Source organism: Hypomesus nipponensis, chromosome 17 (genome assembly GCF_054491055.1).
Source record: "Hypomesus nipponensis isolate SF chromosome 17, ASM5449105v1, whole genome shotgun sequence".
Taxonomy (NCBI): Eukaryota; Metazoa; Chordata; class Actinopteri; order Osmeriformes; family Osmeridae; genus Hypomesus; species Hypomesus nipponensis.
In genome coordinates this window covers 2,542,501-2,561,173 of record NC_140377.1, presented here as the reverse complement: position 1 = coordinate 2,561,173, position 18,673 = coordinate 2,542,501, and the positions used below count along the sequence as shown (strand labels likewise).

General features: G+C 46.7%; 2 protein-coding genes across 3 annotated transcripts; one reads left to right on the top strand and one right to left on the bottom strand.

Annotated features, from left to right (window-relative positions):
- Positions 1 to 6,076: 6,076 nt before the first annotated feature.
- On the bottom strand, positions 6,077 to 11,371 carry tmem100a (transmembrane protein 100a). 2 transcript variants are annotated; one of them, XM_084677849.1, is made up of 2 exons: positions 10,145 to 11,371; positions 6,077 to 8,959 (listed from the first exon to the last, which is right to left on the bottom strand). In XM_084677849.1, exon 2 carries the CDS (start codon positions 8,887 to 8,889, stop codon positions 8,440 to 8,442), a length of 450 nt encoding a protein of 149 aa, XP_084533975.1. In that variant the 5' UTR covers positions 8,890 to 8,959; positions 10,145 to 11,371; the 3' UTR covers positions 6,077 to 8,439. The 2 variants fall into 2 exon arrangements, with proteins under 2 accessions (XP_084533975.1, XP_084533976.1); XM_084677850.1 differs by having other exon boundaries at positions 11,110 to 11,371.
- Positions 11,372 to 11,501: 130 nt separating this feature from the next.
- pctp (phosphatidylcholine transfer protein) lies at positions 11,502 to 17,115 on the top strand. The gene is made up of 6 exons (XM_084677848.1): positions 11,502 to 11,655; positions 12,182 to 12,299; positions 13,798 to 13,877; positions 14,960 to 15,131; positions 15,310 to 15,377; positions 16,166 to 17,115. Exons 1-6 carry the CDS (start codon positions 11,527 to 11,529, stop codon positions 16,244 to 16,246), a joined length of 648 nt encoding a protein of 215 aa, XP_084533974.1. The 5' UTR covers positions 11,502 to 11,526; the 3' UTR covers positions 16,247 to 17,115.
- Positions 17,116 to 18,673: the final 1,558 nt, after the last annotated feature.

Sequence of the window (18,673 nt, the reverse complement as noted above, 5' to 3'; positions counted from 1 at the left end):
GATTACAGACCTTGAAATAATCGATCTTTCAGCAAAGAAAATTAGATGAGAGGTCAAAAGAGGAGAGGGGGAGAGGAGAGGATGGGGGAGAGAAGAGGAGGAGGATGGGAGGGAAGGAGAGGAGAGGATGTTTTGCTGTTGTGTTCCTCAGGAATGATTAGAAGGGAGGATATATTTGGTTTGTCTGTCGGTGTCGTGCCCGTGGGTGGGGTCAATCCTGGCCCTATCAGGAAGACAGATCTTCCCCGCTGGTAGGAGTGGTGCCAGGGTTTCTCCTGAGGGGGGTGGGGTGGGGTGGGAGGTGGGGGTAGGGTGGGGGGTGGGGGGGCACTGAGGTGCAGGACAAACCTGCAAGGGAGAAACTCAGCCCCAGCCTTGACCTCCCCACTAACCACTGAGCCACACTACAGTACATATATCTGAGTTTCAAGAGGAGGGTGTAGCTCAGTGGTTAGGGCACTTGACTCCAGGTCAAGAGGATACAGCATCAATACTCCCTCTGAGCTCTACGTCATTATGATAAAAGAATCAGCTCTTGATGAATACATTATAATTAATTTACAGACCATAATTATTATTTATTGACCTGACCTGACCCATTGACCAGGGCTGGAGTCATTGACCTTGTCAATGGATTATTGTAACTTAATTGATGTCAAGTTACAGCAGTGCTACTTTTGCCTTGGGACAAGTCAGGCTTCTCTCCCTTTTTCTCTCTCTCATTCTCTCTCCATCTATCTCTCCCTCCCATCACCCCCTCCTCTCGAAGGACAGAGACACAACTCCTCCTCGTGTTTGTTTATCTTCACAGCGTGCCCCTCCCTGATCACAGACATCCTGACCGCCTCACACACTCACAGACATACAGCAGTCTCATACACACACACACACACACACAGCTACATAAATATCCAAACTTCAGTGCAGTCTTTCAATATGAAACACCTCAACACTCCAGTCATTTTGTGTGTCCACACAACTCCTCATCCCCCTCTCTTTGTCTTCTCAGACAGGCTGTAGAGAACTCTACAGGGAAAGGGAAGGCCACTTTACTGGACATAAGGGAAATATTAGTCTAGGATCCTTGTGGTACAGAGAGGGAGAGAGAGAGAGGCCCACCATGTGTTTGTGGCTTAGGAGGGAGAGAGGGGCCCTGTTTACGAGGCACGTGTGTGTCTGTGCATGTGTGTTAAGGAGAGAGAGAGTAAGAGGGAGGGAGGGAGGGAGTGTAGCTCTGAGCAGGCCTCATTGGGTGCAGTGTTAAGTCAGAGGGGAGCAGTTAAAGCAGATGCCCTGGCCGTGTCCCCTAGATGGTGACCTGGGACGGCATCAGGCATGCTGGGACCCACACACACACACACACACACACACACTCACACGCTTGTGCTGCCTTGCTAGGCAGCGTCCGGAGGAATGTCTATGGAGGATTAGGGACATGCTCAGTGACGCCTCCAAACCCTATTAAAGACGCACACACGCGCGCACACACACACACACTGTTTCCCATCTCCCTCCCTCTCTTCTGCTCTTACCCAATCTTTCGTTCTGCGTCCAGCCCTCTACCCCTCCACCCTTCTGTTCCTCGTCCCCTACCCCTTCTCCCTTGGTCTCCTCTCTTTCTATCCCTCCTCCATTTCCTCTCCTCTATTCCTTTCCCCTACCCCCTCCTCTCCTCTTTTCTCCTCCTCCTTTTCTCCTTCCTCGCCTCTCTTTCTCTCCCTCCTCCTTCCTTAAAGTGGAAGCAACTTGTTCGTTGTCTGACGGATTGTCTGTGATTCAACATTCTCCTGCATTCATGAAAGCAATGCAGAGTTCCGCTAGCATGTGAACACTCTCAGAACCCGAATGAAAGAACACTCCAGAACACACAAAGCATTCCAAAAGGATGGCTTGTTCCCATGGTGACCCCCAGATCTGAAATGGGCTTGAGATGGACTGCGGAACCAGCAGAGGAAACCTATGAAGCTGAGTTCTGTTTCGGTGAAGTCGTCCAGCTGTTCAGATGAAAGGCCGAAGCGGCTTCTTCCCATGACATCACGGCGTTCGGATCACGACCCGCGCCACGAGGGCCGCGGACACACCTTCTCATTTCCTGTCCCAACCTTTGCAGTTACTCGCTTCATTTGGAAAAGGCCGCTTGTGCCTGCCAAGACGTTTCTTGGCACACGAGCAGGAATATGATCCTGGAAAGCCCGCTTGGAACACCTTGGTCTCCTTCACCGGAGTCTACACCGATAAGAAAGCTCTAGTTTTAGTTGTGCTATAGTATCGGCTACATCATAATGTTAGCTGCACTGTAGCGTTAGCACTATAACTTTGAACATCTACCGTAGCTTTAAATATACTGTAGGTGGACTGTAGTTTGAAACATATCGTAGCGTTCGCTGCACTGTGGCATTAACTGCACTGTATACTGTAGCTTTAACTGTACTTACACTGATGAGGATGAGATAGCTTTAGATATTTTAGTACTGCATCTTTAGCAATACTGTAGCATTAGCTGCAGGCCCGATTGTACATCCGTTTACACGAACAGTGATATGGGCATGTCTCAGTGGTAGAGCACTTGACTGCATATCTAGGGATCACAGGTTAGAATCCCCCTGTGCATTACTATGGATGAAAGCATCTTCTCTGAAGACATTTATACTATAGATTTAGCTATACTGTAGCTTCAGATGTGCAGTTAATAAGTAACTGACTGTAAGGCATGCCTTTGTATTCAAGCTGTCTCTGGTTTTGTGGTGTGGTATCAATCATGTGACTGGTTATCATCTTTTCTGTGGGTTTTGGAAACACATGACAAGTGTAATTTCAACAGCATGGTGTGTGGACTACGCATGCATTTGCCAAAATGCTGCAAACAAGTCAGTCGACAGCAGCTAATCCTCAAGTGATTATTTTTTTACGAGTGTGCGTGTGCATTTGGGAAACATCAAAATGTGTGGGAGAGAGACAACAATTGATTGCGTGTGTGTGTGTGTACTGCATGAGTACACGTGTTTGTGTGTGTCATGTGTAACGAACAGAGAAAGCACGAAAGAATCTGCGAGTGGTATCAGGAAGGGCTGGAGAGGAGAAACCGATACATCAAGACCGAAAAGCGATGAATCATTGATTAACAAACAATTCCGCCCTGCGTTTCCCAATGCCGGGCGTTTGGCACAGAGCTGACAGGGCAGAGTGAAAGCAGATTTCCTGGAGTGGACGCGATGAAGAGGGAGAGGTTCGCTGCTGTTCCTGCTGGAGTCTGGTCCTGACACCAAGCAGAGGGTTAGCAGCACCTCAGGCTGACAGCAGCGATAGCTGTGCTGTTTTCACAGCCCGGCCAGAGGGATAAGATAGTCTGAGTCCGGTGGGGGTGGAGGGTCTCCAAGGCCCTTTCCCTGTCTTGAGTCGCTGGAACGCTCTACAACTGTTTTCCAGAGCTAAATGGGGAGTTCTAGAGTTCTCTTTAGTGAGGTCCAGAAGGAGCTGGCAAGGGAGTTCCGAAGATCTCGTCATGGTGTTCTAGAACAAGCTAGCTGGAGAGTTCAAGAGTTATCCAAATGCAAGAAGGAGCTGGGGAGTTCTAGAGTTCACCTGATGGGTGTTCTAGAACAAGTTAGCTGGAGAGTTTTCGGAATTCATCTCATCTCTCTGGTTAACCATGCTTGATGGACGCCTAACGAGGAGAAAGCTTCTGAACCACATCAGCCGTCGAGCTCGCAGGAGGTGCACACAACAACAAAGAGCCCCCGCGACACTCTGAGACTTCCTGGTCAGGAAGGGAAGGCCAGCGGGGTGGACAGGAAGGGCTGGCCCCCGGGGATCCAACACAGCCCAGGCATCTGACACAGCCGAGCGGCCCCGGGGCTGATCCGCACCATGGGCCCAGTGCTGGGCTCTGGGTTTAGTCCTGGTCCAGCCAGCCCAGATAGGAATCTGGATCGGGGAGAATGTTTCGTCTGAATAAAATGAGTGGAAGGGAGGGGAGACCTGTGGTGAGTCTGAGAGTGTGTGGGAATCGAACAAAACCAAAACAATAGTTTGGGTTGTAAGGCTCAGGACAGATTTGGACTAGATCAAGTAGGTAGGTAATGAGAACAGGACAGGGAGGGGCTGGCAGGCAGGCCCCTGGAGAAGCAGTGGGCAGCACTTCACACATCCAGGACACTGGCACAGCAACAAAGGCTGGCACTAACAGGGTTCCACCAGAGAGTGGGAAACTTCTGGGATCAAACCTGTGTGTCTCACTCACCTAGCACAAGAGTCTAACGCAAGACCTAGAGGACCTCCTCGTCACGAGGGCTCCGAACCTCCCCCACTACATCTGTGGACTGAGGCCAGGGTGACCTCACAGAGAGATCACGGAATCCTGAAAGTTGGTCTGTTCTAGGTCATTCAAGGTAATCCTGCAAAACGGAAGCTTTCTCCATGGGTTCTGGAGTCTAGAGGAATCTCCAGCTGTTAGTCCCATTCAACCACTTCTCCACAGTCTCTCCAGGCTCTGGTCTAGTTCAGCTGACTGTACAGGATCCCTGTAACATCCAGCTCATTATCTTTAATTGTGCTTATCCTGTCTTGGCTCCAAACAGACACGCCATGACCCCAGATCCCGGCTGGACTTCAATTCAATTAAAATAACTGGCTCTGTTGGGAGTTTTGAGATTTTGAATTGGGAAACACTGCACCTTAAACCCACCCCCTCCAACTATCCCCATGTTCCCCAACTCCCTGCAGCTCCCCCCCCCCCCCCCAGGACTCCCCCTCTCCCTCCTTTCCTTACCCACCAGGTCTCTCACCTTCCCCCACTGAGGCCTAGTGATGTACAGGTGCTCCTCTTACGCAAGCCTCCATGTAGTTGTAGTGTCTGGTGTCACTGGGATGCATAGCAACGCATATGCTGTCTATTAATACATGCTCCGGGACCTGGTTATTTCTGACAGAGTCAAACAGGAGAGGTCTTCCTCATCCTCTTACCTCTCAGAACTGTGTGGGGTAAAGGGACTTACTTATCTCTGTCTCTCTCTTCTTCTCACTCTGTCTCGCTCTCTCTCTTCCTCTCTGTCTGTCTCGCTCTATCTCTCTCTTCCTTTCTCTTTCTCTCTCTATCTCGCTCTCTCTTTCTCTCTTCCTCTCTCTCTGTCTCGCTCTCTCTCTTTCTCTCTTCCTCTCTGTCTCTCTGTACCTGTATTTGTATCCACAGTTTCTCTCACTTTCCCTCTCTGTACCTCTCTCTCTCTTTGTATGCCTCCCTCTCTAATAAGTATATGTATACAAATGTCTGCATGAGCCTGAAAAGTAGAAAGGAATGTGTTTGTACAGTATGCGATCTACCTGGGTGATCGCTGATGTCACTTGTATGAATTGAATGTTATACTGACGGTGACTGGGACAGCATATCCCTTGCTTGTATATAAACTGTTGTCAGGATTAAGTAAAAAATTACAGACATGAATGTAAGAGGGTTGAACCGACTGGGTCTAGGCTGGGATGAGTCCATAGTTGGGGCGCACATACAGAGTTCCCAGCTGTGATAAGATACACAGTTTGACACTGTAGAAAGGAGAAAGCTACTAGTATTATTCGTGTATTGTTTTTTTTTACTGCTATCTGAAAAGAAATGCACGCAACAGTTTGTTTTAAACCTGTCCGCGACTTTCGGTCAGTCAAAACAATTGACAAAGACCCGAGCCAGTGGTGAATGTGTGGACACACAATGGAACCTCTGGCTGGGACTGAAGTCTGGAGTGTGCGTCATTACAGAGACTAACAGCTTCCTTCCATTCAGTGCTGAATGTTAATGTCACACACACAAAGACACAGTCACACACACACACCTCATGGCTCTCGGTCAGAGCAGCGTTTTCCTTGTCTTACACAGCGTGCAACATTAAAGGCTTTATGTAACAGCATGAGGAAGCGATTTATCAGCTGAGCCCATTTGACCAGTATGGATCAAACCCAGGTTTCCTACCTGACAATCAAGTGTTTACCTCTAGATCAAGAGGACAACACAATGAAACAGAGGATATTGAGATTTTATGCATGCGAAAGTCCTCAAGACACCCTCCCCAATGACACCCGAGACTAATTAAACTGTTAAATATTGATGGTGGTTTATTGAGCCTCTTGATGAACAATTAACAATTGATGTCATCTCAATTTAAGTCATCAGAGAAGTAACAGACAAACAAAAGGTTATGATAAAAAATTAAATTCAACTCTCTAGACGGGTTGAAACAACCCTCAAATAATGAATTGATACTGCACAGACCATGTTGAAGACAGATGACAAAACAATTAATGTAGTTGATAACGATGAATAGAATGAATTGAATGAATTTCAATGAATTGAAAATTGATAGCATTGAAAGTGTGGTTCAAAGTGCTTACAGAGAAAGCTAACTCACATCCACGACTTTAATAATTTCTCTTCATAATACTCACACATACATATTATTTCATACATACTAAAGTAAGTACTGTGTGCCATAAATACAGCTTGTCAGATTTTAAGATAATACATTTATAGTCTAGACTTCAAAGAAATACAATGTAATTGTGTCAGTGATAATCTTATGAGAGTTATAATGTCCATATCCCGGGGCTGGCCAGTCACCGTGACAAATCAAATATTAATTAGCGGACACTTTTGTCTGAAAGGGTGCACAGAGGGAAATTTGAGCTTGCAACCTCTTGATATAAAGTCAAATGCTCAAACGACAGAGCTAAAAAACATATCAAGACACGTACCATAGCCGCCACTCAAATATCTAAACAGTAAAAATATGCATCTTACACTTTGCAACAGATGTGTATCTTTGAGGAATCTACTGTACATGTGTACAAAGATCTGATTAATCGTCCGGGATTTTCTCATTCATCCCTTTTATTCTTTCCTTTTGGCTTTCAAAACCACAACGTTCCCCCATGTCCTCCCTCCTCCTCCTCTGTCTCATATTGCTTCCAGACGCTGCGTTTTGCAACACTACATCAATGAGACACTTCCCATCACAGGTTTTGTTCTATGGGGATCTCTCTGATAATGCCAGGAATCTCTGTGTGTGTGTGTGTGTGAGTATGTCAGTGCCGCGGGCATTGACGGGCATTCGACAGGAACAATGTTCGTACGAATTTAGTCTCCTCGGTCAGTTGTCGTGTCTTATTTATGTGAATGCGATACAGAAAATTCAAGCCAATTTTACAGCATTGCATAGCACAAAGGAAAAAATACAAATGTTTATGTAAACATAGAAAACACCTCTAAGGCAGACCTGTACATGAAAGCGCTGTATGGTGAGTTAGGTCTACTATTATGACAACGGGCTAAACCATTGTGCACGTAATGACTTCTGTTATGAACTACATGTCAAGATGTTTGTGGTGGTATGACAACTTATGGTATGACAACCAATATAATACATTTTGATCAACATGACATAAGCAATTGATAACGTAGGAAACAGTAGACAAATGAAGGCTACATTGTCATTTGCATGAATGTACAAGAGCATTGGCAATTTGTTTAAAATAATGAGAAATTGCTTTTATGATGTGCATAAGTGACCAGAGTAGATTAAGTTCAACAAGTACTTCAGAGATGACAGAGAATTGAATTTGTGATCTGAGAAATATAGGTACCAAAGCCACTAAGAAGAACTGTTATCACCAGCTGCATCACGGGCACTGCACTATCTATCTATAATTACAGACATCTGTGCGTGTCACTGACATCGTCACGGGCACTGTGACCTATCTCTATTTCCAGGAATCTGTGTGTGTGTGCTATAGTTCAAGTAATCTGTATTTGTGTGTTTCACTGACATTGCACCAACTGCATCACGGGCACTGTGCACTAGTTGTCTTAATTCTGATAAATTCATTTTGGCAGACTGCCCAGATGACCAGATGTGGCCCAGCCCCAGTCAGTAAGCCAAGTTGTAGTCTGTTAGCCTTAGACAGAGTATATTAGCATTGATGCAGACAGTCTAATGTGCTAGCCGCAGTCTGTTAGCATAGCTGTTGTATGTTAGCCTAGCTGCAGTCCGTTTGATGGATGTGAAAATGACGGCAGACCGTGGTGCTGTAACCTCGGAGACAGATAGTCCACGGCACACTCCGTCATGCATGACACAGCTTCACGGTGCGCCATGACGACATCTGCTCCAGCTGCTGAAGGATTCTCATTGTGACCTCATTTAGAACGATCCTCAGAGGCCCGACACTGAGTCCAGGGCCCCGCGCTCTCACCACTGCATCCCCCCAGCTGCGTGGATCTCACATCCCTTCCGTCTCATTCATCCTCTGTCCGGGTTCCTTGTCTTCAACTCGGGGAGCATCGTTATTTAAAACAAAGAGTAGAGAGTATGTTTTTGTTGTTAGTTTTCTTTCCTCCCTCCCCCCCTCCCCCACCCAGGTTTCAACAGAACTTCGCAAACTTTTCTTTGCCCTCACTTAGGCAAAGAGGATTCTCCTGTGAGCCACCAGGGCGGTCTGACTCTCCCTCCGCCTCTCCTTCTTCCTCTCCATCCTGGCCTTCCAGCAGACCACGCTAGCCGCCAGCAGAACAAGCCCAGCAGAGAGGAGCACCAGACCGAAGTAGGAGATGGTAGAACCGTGGGAGTTGAAGCTGTAAGCCACGGACGTCACCACCACACCCGCGATGAGGATGACCACGCCGAACGGCACCGTGCACCGGTAGCAGGAGAGCTCCGCCCCCCCGGTGGCGGCGGTCAGCTGGATCTCGTTGACGAGCGGCACGGTTGTGGACGGCGTCTCCGCGGCGACGGGGGAGGAAGGGTCGTTGGCGTTTCCGGCGGGCTTCTCCACAAGAACTCTCTCGGGGGCGGTGGGGACTGTCATGGCGACGGAGTTTGGGTCCTCGGGCATGGCCACGTCCAGCATGAGGGTGTCGTTGGGGTGGAACCCTCAGATGGGTCCTCGATGGACGCTCTCACGGTCAGCAGGTCACAATCTAGGTGAAGATACGGGGTTAAGGGTCGGGTTAGGTATTGAGAATACGGGTCGAGGGTCAGGTCAGGTATTGTGGAGAAGGGTCAAGGGTCAAGTTATGTATTGTGGAAGGAGGTCAAGGGTCTGTATTGCGGAGTTAGTTCAAGTTAGGTATGGTGGAAATAGGTCAGGGGTTCAATGTTTCAGTTTCCTTCCTCATGTCAAAACCCGGCAAACTGGATAACGCAATCCAAAGATCCCTATGGAGATCCTTCTTTTTGATTTGAAATGAATTGTGAAATGATTGCTTCACATATTACACCCTGCTAGCCCTCTACGCCCCCCCCCCCTTCCCCCCGAGGCAGAAATGGTCCGGATGACGCAGGAAAGTCAGCGCAGCACGAGCTGCCACATTCCCTGGAGAGCGCGGGAGATGACATTATAAACTGCTGGGTGAAACGCGAGAGCCTTCAAAATCATCAGCAATTTCACAAGCAGAGGTGGTTCTTACACTAATTCCGCAAACTTTGCACATGCAGTATTCCCTTTGTATCATCATTCTACGCACGCATCGTTTAAAAGTCCTTTATAGCCTACAGTTTGCCTAAAAGCAATGTGCACAAGAATCAATACAAACCTTCAGCCTATAGCCTACAAGAAGTGAACCTTTAGTAACAATTATATTCCCTGTATACATTTTCTTTTTTCAGGTCCTAAAGTTTTGAGATGGCCCTTCTAAAGTTACGAATAGCTACAATAGCATTCTAATCTATTTTAGAATGTGTTTAATCTGTGTTTTTAGGCTACATGTATGGAATTCTAATTACCATGGTAACCAACCGGTGGAAGGGTAGCTATCCTAAACTAGAGAGTTGTGTTGTTGTCAATGTTTTCCCAAGTAGGCTACTTTTTAAAAGTCTAATTACAGCATGTCAACACTGACTAATTCACCGACAACTGTATATTTATAATCGCCATAATCTACAAACATGATTCGAAAACAGGCAAAGCATCATGCAACACTTAAAATAATTTAACTAACGGTTTATATTTCCAAAAGACGTTGGCCTGGGTTAATTTCCAAAGTGTAGCTTCGAAAATGCACACACAAAAAACGGCAAAAATGCCCTGCTTTAATTAGGCATTTTCGTTTTAAGAAATGTACTTAAAACTTGACAGACAGCGGTCTGGGATAGAGGCAATTTACCTTGTCTGCGTTTTCCATCACACGCTGTTCCACAAAGTTGATCAGCACATTGAAGAATAAACCACTGAAGAATTCTCATTCCAAATCAAAGTTCATAGATAAATGAACTAAACTAAATAAGTCTAAAAACGTGTCCGTGAACCTCCGCGACGAAGTTTCTCTCCCGTTCCTGAGGTCCGTTTGCAGATCGCCGCGTTAAGCTCGGAGTTGGAATTTGACTCCCGTACGGCTGTGCCCCGTGTGTTTCCTCTCGTGTAAAACTAAGACTGCTTGACGATCGGTCATCTCGTAGAGAAGCCTGCACGTAGGGTGTAGGTTTGGCTGCAGGGGTGGGGTGATGGGGGAGGACGGTCACTGTTGGAAATTAACTAGGCTACCCATAACTAATTATTCATACACATGCGCGCACATACACAACCTGTATCCACCTTCATGCAGCTATCAACTTCTGGAAGATTGATGCAGCTTCAGAACCTTCCAAATATTGGCCAAGCACACGCGCAATAAGTGTTGGATGAATTAAAAAAGAACACCCCTGTTCTCCTGGCACGAAAGTCAGGGAGGAACACGCAATCTCTGCCTCATGTATCCCAATCTGGGTTTCAAGCTGTCTGTATTCTCCTAATAATATAGGATATGACAATATTTGTTGGTTAGCAGACGCTTTAATAAGCTTAATACGGGGGGATTCCAAACTGCGACCTCTTGAACTGCCCACCACTGTGTAGCTCACACACCTAAGCAGCCTGAATATCCTCCAATAAACTTTGAAGGCATACTGTCTTTATTAACCTGACACTTTAAAACCGGCTGTGTTGTTGTCGTGTGTCTTCCTTCCTTCCTCCCTGGAAGTCCCTTCCCCCAAAAGACGCGGAAGCTTCCCAAAGCGAGATGCAAAAACGGGGGGTCGGCTAGGCTACAGCTGTCCACAGGAGAAGACCGCAACGTGTTCCAAGTGTACACACCTGGAGACCTCAGACCGGCCGCTCTTTGGTTAGACTCGCGGGTCTCACCAAGTCAAGACATCCCGGAAGGTCATTGTCACGGTTCGTTCTTCAGTCCAGGCGGAGATCTCAAACTCACACACACGCGCGTAATTTAAAGAGGGATAGAGAGTTGAGACACAGTTTCCCAGCAATGTTTAACCTGAACAAGCATGTCAATAAAGCATTATGAATTGAGAGAGAGAAATAGGCTAGGGGTTGTACTACATACTATTTCTACATGTCCCAATGTAGCTGCAGCTACGTACCAGGGTAACCCTAACATTACACAAAAATATATGATTCTAAGTATAACGCAGGAATGCCTCTCCGTGACGCACTTCACGCACGCACGGTGTGCGAGACTAGTTGGTCACATGATCCAGTGTCTCTGAAAACATGTCGCTACACTTTACAGAGGAGGAATTCCAATCGGCATGGAAAGAGCTGGACGAACCTCAGCTGGATGGAGGCTGGGAGTTTTTCACCGAGACTATGGGAGTTAAAATATACCGACGGTTTGATAAGGTAAATTGAAAAATAAGATGTGTTGGCGTGAGATTTCATGTAGCCTCACTAACGATTGTGTGAGACGGTGCAACGTTGGTTGGTGGGATAAATGGTGTTCGTTTGGGATCGAAATCATCTACGGAGTTTTATCTCAGTTGATGCACTGGGTTATTACATGTCAATGAAACCGGTGTAGCCTAATTGTAGCAAAATATCCCACTGCGGGCTCGACTGCGGAAACGCTTATGCCTTGCTCACCTAGTTTTGACAGGAACATGCTATACTGATGAGATGCCCTCGAAACCAGAAGTGTTCGCTTGTTTAATCAATTAAACGAGGAACAGACTTTAAAACATCTGGTTCAGATCATTTCCTCCCGTGTAGCCAGCTAACTATAAAACATTCACCGGCTGTTTCAACTCTGAAGCAAGGGCGTGTCTCCAACTGGCAACAATCTGAATCATGTGTATGGGGAAATATATTTTAGGTGTGGCATGAGGATTTCTTGAATGAGAATTAAAGAATGGGTTTCGTGTGTTTGCAGAACACCGGTCTGTACGAGTATAAGGTGTTCGGCGTGCTGGCCACCTGTACCCCGGAACTGTGTGCTGACGTATACATGGACCTGGCCTATAGGAAGCAGTGGGACAGTTACGTCAAAGGTATGGTTTCGTCACAGGGATGCTCAAAAATCGGCAGTATCTTTTTGCCTCCTCAAACAGCATCCCCCACTTCTAAAGTTTACTTCAGATAACCCTCTTAATGCAACAGCGATCACTATTACAAGTGATTGAAGTTGTTGACAAAATCTCCACAACTTAATATTTTTCGGCAGATCTGTCTGGGACTTGTATTCATTCTTCCGTTCTCCAGTCACCATGGTAACTGAAGGTAATGTGTGTCCTAGACTGTAGTTTAGCTCGTCTAGCTGTTGTGTAGCTAGACACGTGGACCAATTGGCGTTTTATGAATGTTTCATGGCTGCGTAGTGATGCCTCAGTTGTGTGCTTTTATGAGGACTTTGAATTCTGTGAACGTCACTGCTTACTGTTGCCAGGGAGAGCTTGCAGAGCAGTCAGGATATAAAAGATTATGGGAGGTATCATGAACGTCCGTAGCAAAGCGTTACACAGTTTATTGCAGTACTGTAGGCTACAGCTTCTTTTTTTCCACATGCAGCACTGTATCTAGCTATGTTGGTCCACTGTACCTCAAACATCATACATCCCAAAATGTTTTTTTTTTGTTGCAGCGGTTGAGGTAGATTAGGGTTGTGGTCACCTATTTAATCCCCTTTCGATTGTTGGCTTTTTGCAAACCTGGGTTCCACCGTCAAGGTCCCACCTCTTACGCTGGCACCCAGACATCCTGCTTGGGTTGAACCAACCCTGTTATCGACCCCCCCTCCCCAGCCCTGACCATGACCCTAACAGTCCGTGGCCTCCATTAACCTCCACAGGCATGGTCTGACCTTCTTAAAAAAACAACAACAACAAAACACTAGCGATCCAAGCAACCGTCTCCCAGAGAGACCAACTTTGTTGTTCTGCCTGTGTGTCACAGAGCACAGAGAGGGGGGAGACCACCACGCTTGTTACCCAACCTGGCGCCCCGGCCAACCTGGCGCCCGGGCCGACTCCTTGGGGTCTCTCCAGTTTCCTCTGCTTTGTGTATTTGGGTTGAAACCTGTGACCAGATATGCAACCCGATCGGTCTGAATGAAAAACAAAGGGTGTGTGTTCGACTAATGACATTATACACACACAGTAATCCATTATTTATGGACTCAAGGTGGGGTATGTCCAGAGAGAGAGATATGACTGTGTTGACCTTCTGTGGTTATTCTAGAAGGAGGGGGCAGCCCCGTTTGGAGTCTTATGCAATGCATACTGTAATGTAGGTCTGTACTGTCTTCTGTACAGTACAGAGTACTCTATATCTGTATTCTAGATATGTGTGACCTGTAGGGTAATGTATGCTAGTGTTACTGTATATCTACTGTATTTCTGTGTGTGACTGTATTTTTGTTTCGGCAGTTGGCTCAGATCAGCATTCTAGAAGCTTGTAGTTCTAGAACATTCTTGCTTTGATGGCTTTAAGTTTGAACTACTTGATATTATATTCTCTTTTGTGTGTGTGTGTGTGTGTTTGTGTGTGTAGAACTGCATGAGAAGGAGTATGAGGGTCAGAGAGCCATCTACTGGGAGGTGAAGTACCCCTTCCCTCTATCCAACAGAGATGTATCCTTGCACACTAGACATCACACATTATATAGTCCCTGAATCCATTCCACTTTAAACTGTGTGTGCTTGCTTCAGTCTTCCCTGGAGGTAGGTTTGTCGTCAAAATAGGTTTAATTATTAGCCATTCAATTCCATAGGTTTCATGGGTTGTGCCAGGCAAGCTCAATCAAGCCCAGCTAAAGTACAGAATGTGTGTGAATGTGGAATGCGGTGCTTTGAGACTCTCTCTCTCTGTCTCTCTCTCTGTCTCTCTCTCTCTCTGTCTCTCTCTCTCTCTCTCTCTCTCTCTCTCTCTCTCTGTCTCTCTCTCTGTCTCTCTCTCTCTCTCTCTCTCTCTCTCTCTCTGTCTCTCTCCCTATCATACGCACACACACACAAGGCCAGGGAAGTAGTAAGGTGACACCAGCAGAATGCTTTATAGTACTAGTAAAGTGAGCCCTGTGTTGCTCTTCAGACAGACAGTCCCACAGCTGGAGATTTTTCTGGGGAAGGGGGGGGGGGGATCCTGCCCCCTGCTGAGGTGATCCTGCCCCCTGCTGAGGTGATCCTGCCCCCTGCTGAGGTGATCCTGTCCCCCGCTGAGGTGATCCTGTCCCCCGCTGAGGTGATCTTGCCCCCCCCCCCCGCCCCCCCTGTATCTGTGTCTGCCTATTACATATTTGATCTGAACACAAGGCCATAGAAAGACCTTGCCCCCCCCCCCCTTGACGCCCCACTCTAACCCTCGTTCCTCTCTAGTCTCCTCAGGGTCTCTCTCCCCCTTGACGCCCCACTCTAACCCTCGTTCCTCTCTAGTCTCCTCAGGGTCTCTCTCCCCCTTGACGCCCCACTCTAACCCTCGTTCCTCTCTAGTCTCCTCAGGGTCTCTCTCCCCCTTGACGCCCCACTCTAACCCTCGTTCCTCTCTAGTCTCCTCAGGGTCTCTCTCCCCCTTGACGCCCCACTCTAACCCTCGTTCCTCTCTAGTCTCCTCAGGGTCTCTCCCCCCCTTGACGCCCCACTCTAACCCTCGTTCCTCTCAGTAACACCATACTCCCTCAGTGGGAATGAAGAAGCTTCCTTAACCCCGCCCCTCTCAGTATGTGTACGTGAGGGAGCGCCGGGACCTGGATGTGGAGGGGCGGCGCATCTGGGTGGTGATAGCCAAGAGCGCCCCGGAGACACCCTGCCCGGAGAAGAGCGGGGTGCTCAGGGTCAAGGACTACAAACAGACTGTAGCCATGGAGACCGACGGGGCATGCGGAACCAAAGGTATGACGTGCGTGTGTGTGTGTGTAACAGCTGGAGAAACGCAGACACAGATGTTTCTTCTGCCCACCTGTTACTGACTGAGAGGGAGAATGCTGTAGAACAATCCCATCATGTAAGAAACCCTTTCTTTGTTGACCGTATGTCAGTGTTGCTGTTTGTGTCGTTATTGTTGTTCTAGTGTTCATGAACTACTTTGACAACCCCGGGGGTATGATCCCTACCTGGCTGGTCAACTGGGCTGCCAAGGTGAGTGTTGTCCTGGACCATACCATACTAGTCCTAGTAAAATGCCAGAGTACATCTTAAAAAGACTATGTCATATATCCTGTCATAGATTATGTCAGAGGTTCCTGCCTTGGGTGTGTCTACTGCAGTGAGAGTTCACCCATGACGGTCAGATACTCACTGAGGCTGTGTCTAAATATTCTGGACAGGCTTCCTTCCGGGCATACTTCCAAAGACTAAGTCTGTGTCTCCAGTCAGCTGGTCTTCTGTATGTCTCCAGTCAGATAGCTGGTCTCTGCTGTATCTCCAGTCAGCTGGTGTCTCCAGTCCGATAGCTGGTCTCTCCTGTGCCTCCAGTCAGATAGCTGGTCTCTGCTGTATCTCCAGTCAGCTGGTGTCTCCAGTCCGATAGCTGGTCTCTCCTGTGCCTCCAGTCAGATAGCTGGTCTCTCCTGTGCCTCCAGTCCGATAGCTGGTCTCTCCTGTGCCTCCAGTCAGATAGCTGGTCTCTCCTGTGCCTCCAGTCAGATAGCTGGTCTCTCCTGTGCCTCCAGTCAGATAGCTGGTCTCTCCTGTGTCTCCTGTTAGATAGATGGTCTTTTATGTGTCTCCGGTCAGATAGCTGGTCTCTCCTGTGTCTCCAGTCAGATAGCTGGTCTCCTGTGTCTCCAGTCAGCTGGTGTCTCCAGTCAGATAGCTGGTCTCTCCTGTGTCTCCAGTCAGTCAGCTGGTCTCTCCTGTGTCTCCAGTCAGTCAGCTGGTCTCTCCTGTGTCTCCAGTCAGTCAGCTGGTCTCTCCTGTGTCTCCAGAGTGGTGTTCCCTCCTTTCTGACCGACATGCAGAAGGCCTGTAGCTCTTACTCCAGCTACTGCATGAAGAACAGCAAGTAACCGCCCAGCCGTCTCCGCGGCGATGATAACTATGGTAATCGTCTCCACAATGATCCAGTTCCTCTGTGGGATTGTCTGGGTCGTCATGACCCCCCCCCCCTTCCCCCTCCCCCCTCCACACCTTTTGTAGGGTTTTCATCCGAATCTTGTACTACTACTTTGAATGTATAGGGGCATTTGGGTTATTGTAATAGTTTAGTTATGAGTGAGGAATGCTATAAAGTTGACCTGGTGAACGAGGTTGCATGTTTAATGTAGCATGCCCTCTCAGTCTTAGACTTAGTTTTATAATCTGAGTAGAATGATCAAATGAGACATTACAATACTACAATCCATGTTTGCATTGGATGCAACAAATGAAAACATTCATAAATATGAATGGTTAACTAACAAATGTTTTTATTACAATAATCAAAAGCTGTATTGCTGTATGTCAGTACTGTATCTCATACAGATACTGTCAATCCTGTTTGTCTTTTAATTGTTACTGTATATACGTTCTGTATTGATATGTGCAATTACTTTTAACTTGTTCTTGAATTGTTTGATAATATTGATAATCGCAATTTGTTAATCTGAATGATGGAGAAAATATATATATATATATATTCATTGATTAAATGAATGAATCACATTATATTTTTGCACAGAGATTCGATCGAAACTGTTACTGCCTGCAAAGGACATGTCAAATGCACTGAAGCATATAACTCCTTTAAGTTTAACCTTTGGTAACCAAGTCAATCGAGTTGCACCTTGAAAGAGCCAGGCTACCTCTTTTTACCCTGTAGTTGATAGGTAATGTACCAACCAATGTGCTCTTGACTATGAAAGGTATTGCTGTGTAATAAATTGAAATTGAATACGTAGCTGAAAGTTTCCGTGAGTTTAAATATGTAGGTACTACTGTGTTTTTCTGTGTGCTTTTTAAAGCCGTGTGATCTAACCCCAACCAATGATGTGGAGCTTTGGCGCCACCGTGTTGGTTTGGGACAGTTACTACAAACACTGTGCAATAGGACTGATTAGGAAAAAATACTAGCTAAGTACAACTTGTGTACTTCTCAATTTTTTATTTTATGATTAGAACTCTGACTGTCGGCCTATTACTCGTTTACATCACACACTAAGCTTCAGAAGCTATTTGTAAGGTATCAACTGCATTGTTCGTGGCCTGAGTTCAGAACACAGAAAGCAAGTCTGCGTTCCTTTCCAAGAAGTTGTATTCTCCGATGTCGTTTTATTTCCTTCCCTTCACAGACGGCCAGTCCTTCCCTGAATGCCAAGAAACTGCTCATCAACAAAGATCCCGTCTTTGTCTTTAAAGCAGAAGGACAAACTATGTAATTGGGGCCAAATCTTCTAAGCTGTTGTTTGTTTTTTGTGTTTGACAGTTGGCTTCGTCATAAAACGTTATTTCCGCTGAGCCCGAGAGAGAGGATGGATCTCTATTTTTACGCAATACATTTTCCCCAGGAATTTGTAGAGAGTGATATTCAGACTGGAACCTTTCTTGTTCCCCCCGTCGCTCCTGCGCCCGTGAAAGATAAATATATTTCTTGGCCGGCTATTGTATTCCAGAGGAGGTTCCAGTGATTGGTAATAGACACAGACCTAATTAGCTTCAGAGAGCGATCTACGTTTTCTCCTACTTGCTCCTAAACGTCAGCTCAGATTTCCCAGGTGCCTCACTGTCTGCCAGACGAAACAAAATAACGGGCAGGCCTGAAGGGATGTTTTTTTTTTCTTTTTTCGAGCTCCTTTCTCGGTAGATTTTTTAATAAATTACGATTATAGATACGAGGTGGGTCTGCGGAGTATAGACGCTTGATTCTGAATGGGCTTTTTGTATATTTTTGTAGATTTTGAGTTCAGAGTGAAATCGTCCACATCATGTATACACGCAGTTATACCAGCAACCCCCCTCCCCCAGCCAACAAAGCTTGACCAAACTACAGAACCTAAGGTTATACAATTATTTTTCTATGAATTCATGATTTAGTAATATTCCTGTTCACCCCTGCCCCATTGGCTCACGTTCCATAACTGCTCTGGCTAACACTGAGATATTTCTGTTTTCACCGTTTGCACAATATTGAATGTAAAGAGAGAGGCCTAAAATAAATCTGTCTGAAAAGGGGTTGTTTTGTATCTGGAAATCTAAAATTATTGGCTCAACTGGGCTTTCAAACCACATCCATGTGTGCCCCCCCCCCCCCCCCCCCCCCCCAACACACACACACAAACACACATCTAGCTCAAGGAGAAATATTGAACGCTATCGTAGATCAGGCCAGAAACGGCGGGCGCCTTGTTTGCCTGCAGGTTCCTAGCGTCCAGGACTCACTCAGGTCCAGTCCACTGGCTCACCCCGGCGCAGTGAGGAGCACCAGTCAAAACACGGGCTGTTTGACCTGTCTGAGTTCT

Bases quoted from the DNA above. Each gene is read 5' to 3' on its own strand.
- tmem100a (XM_084677849.1), bottom strand. From the start codon at position 8,889: ATGCTGGACGTGGCCATGCCCGAGGACCCAAACTCCGTCGCCATGACA.
- pctp (XM_084677848.1), top strand. From the start codon at position 11,527: ATGTCGCTACACTTTACAGAGGAGGAATTCCAATCGGCATGGAAAGAG. The intron at 12,300-13,797 runs GTATGGTTTCGT...TTGTGTGTGTAG, and splicing joins GTGGGACAGTTACGTCAAAG to AACTGCATGAGAAGGAGTAT. The intron at 15,132-15,309 runs GTATGACGTGCG...TTGTTGTTCTAG, and splicing joins CGGGGCATGCGGAACCAAAG to TGTTCATGAACTACTTTGAC.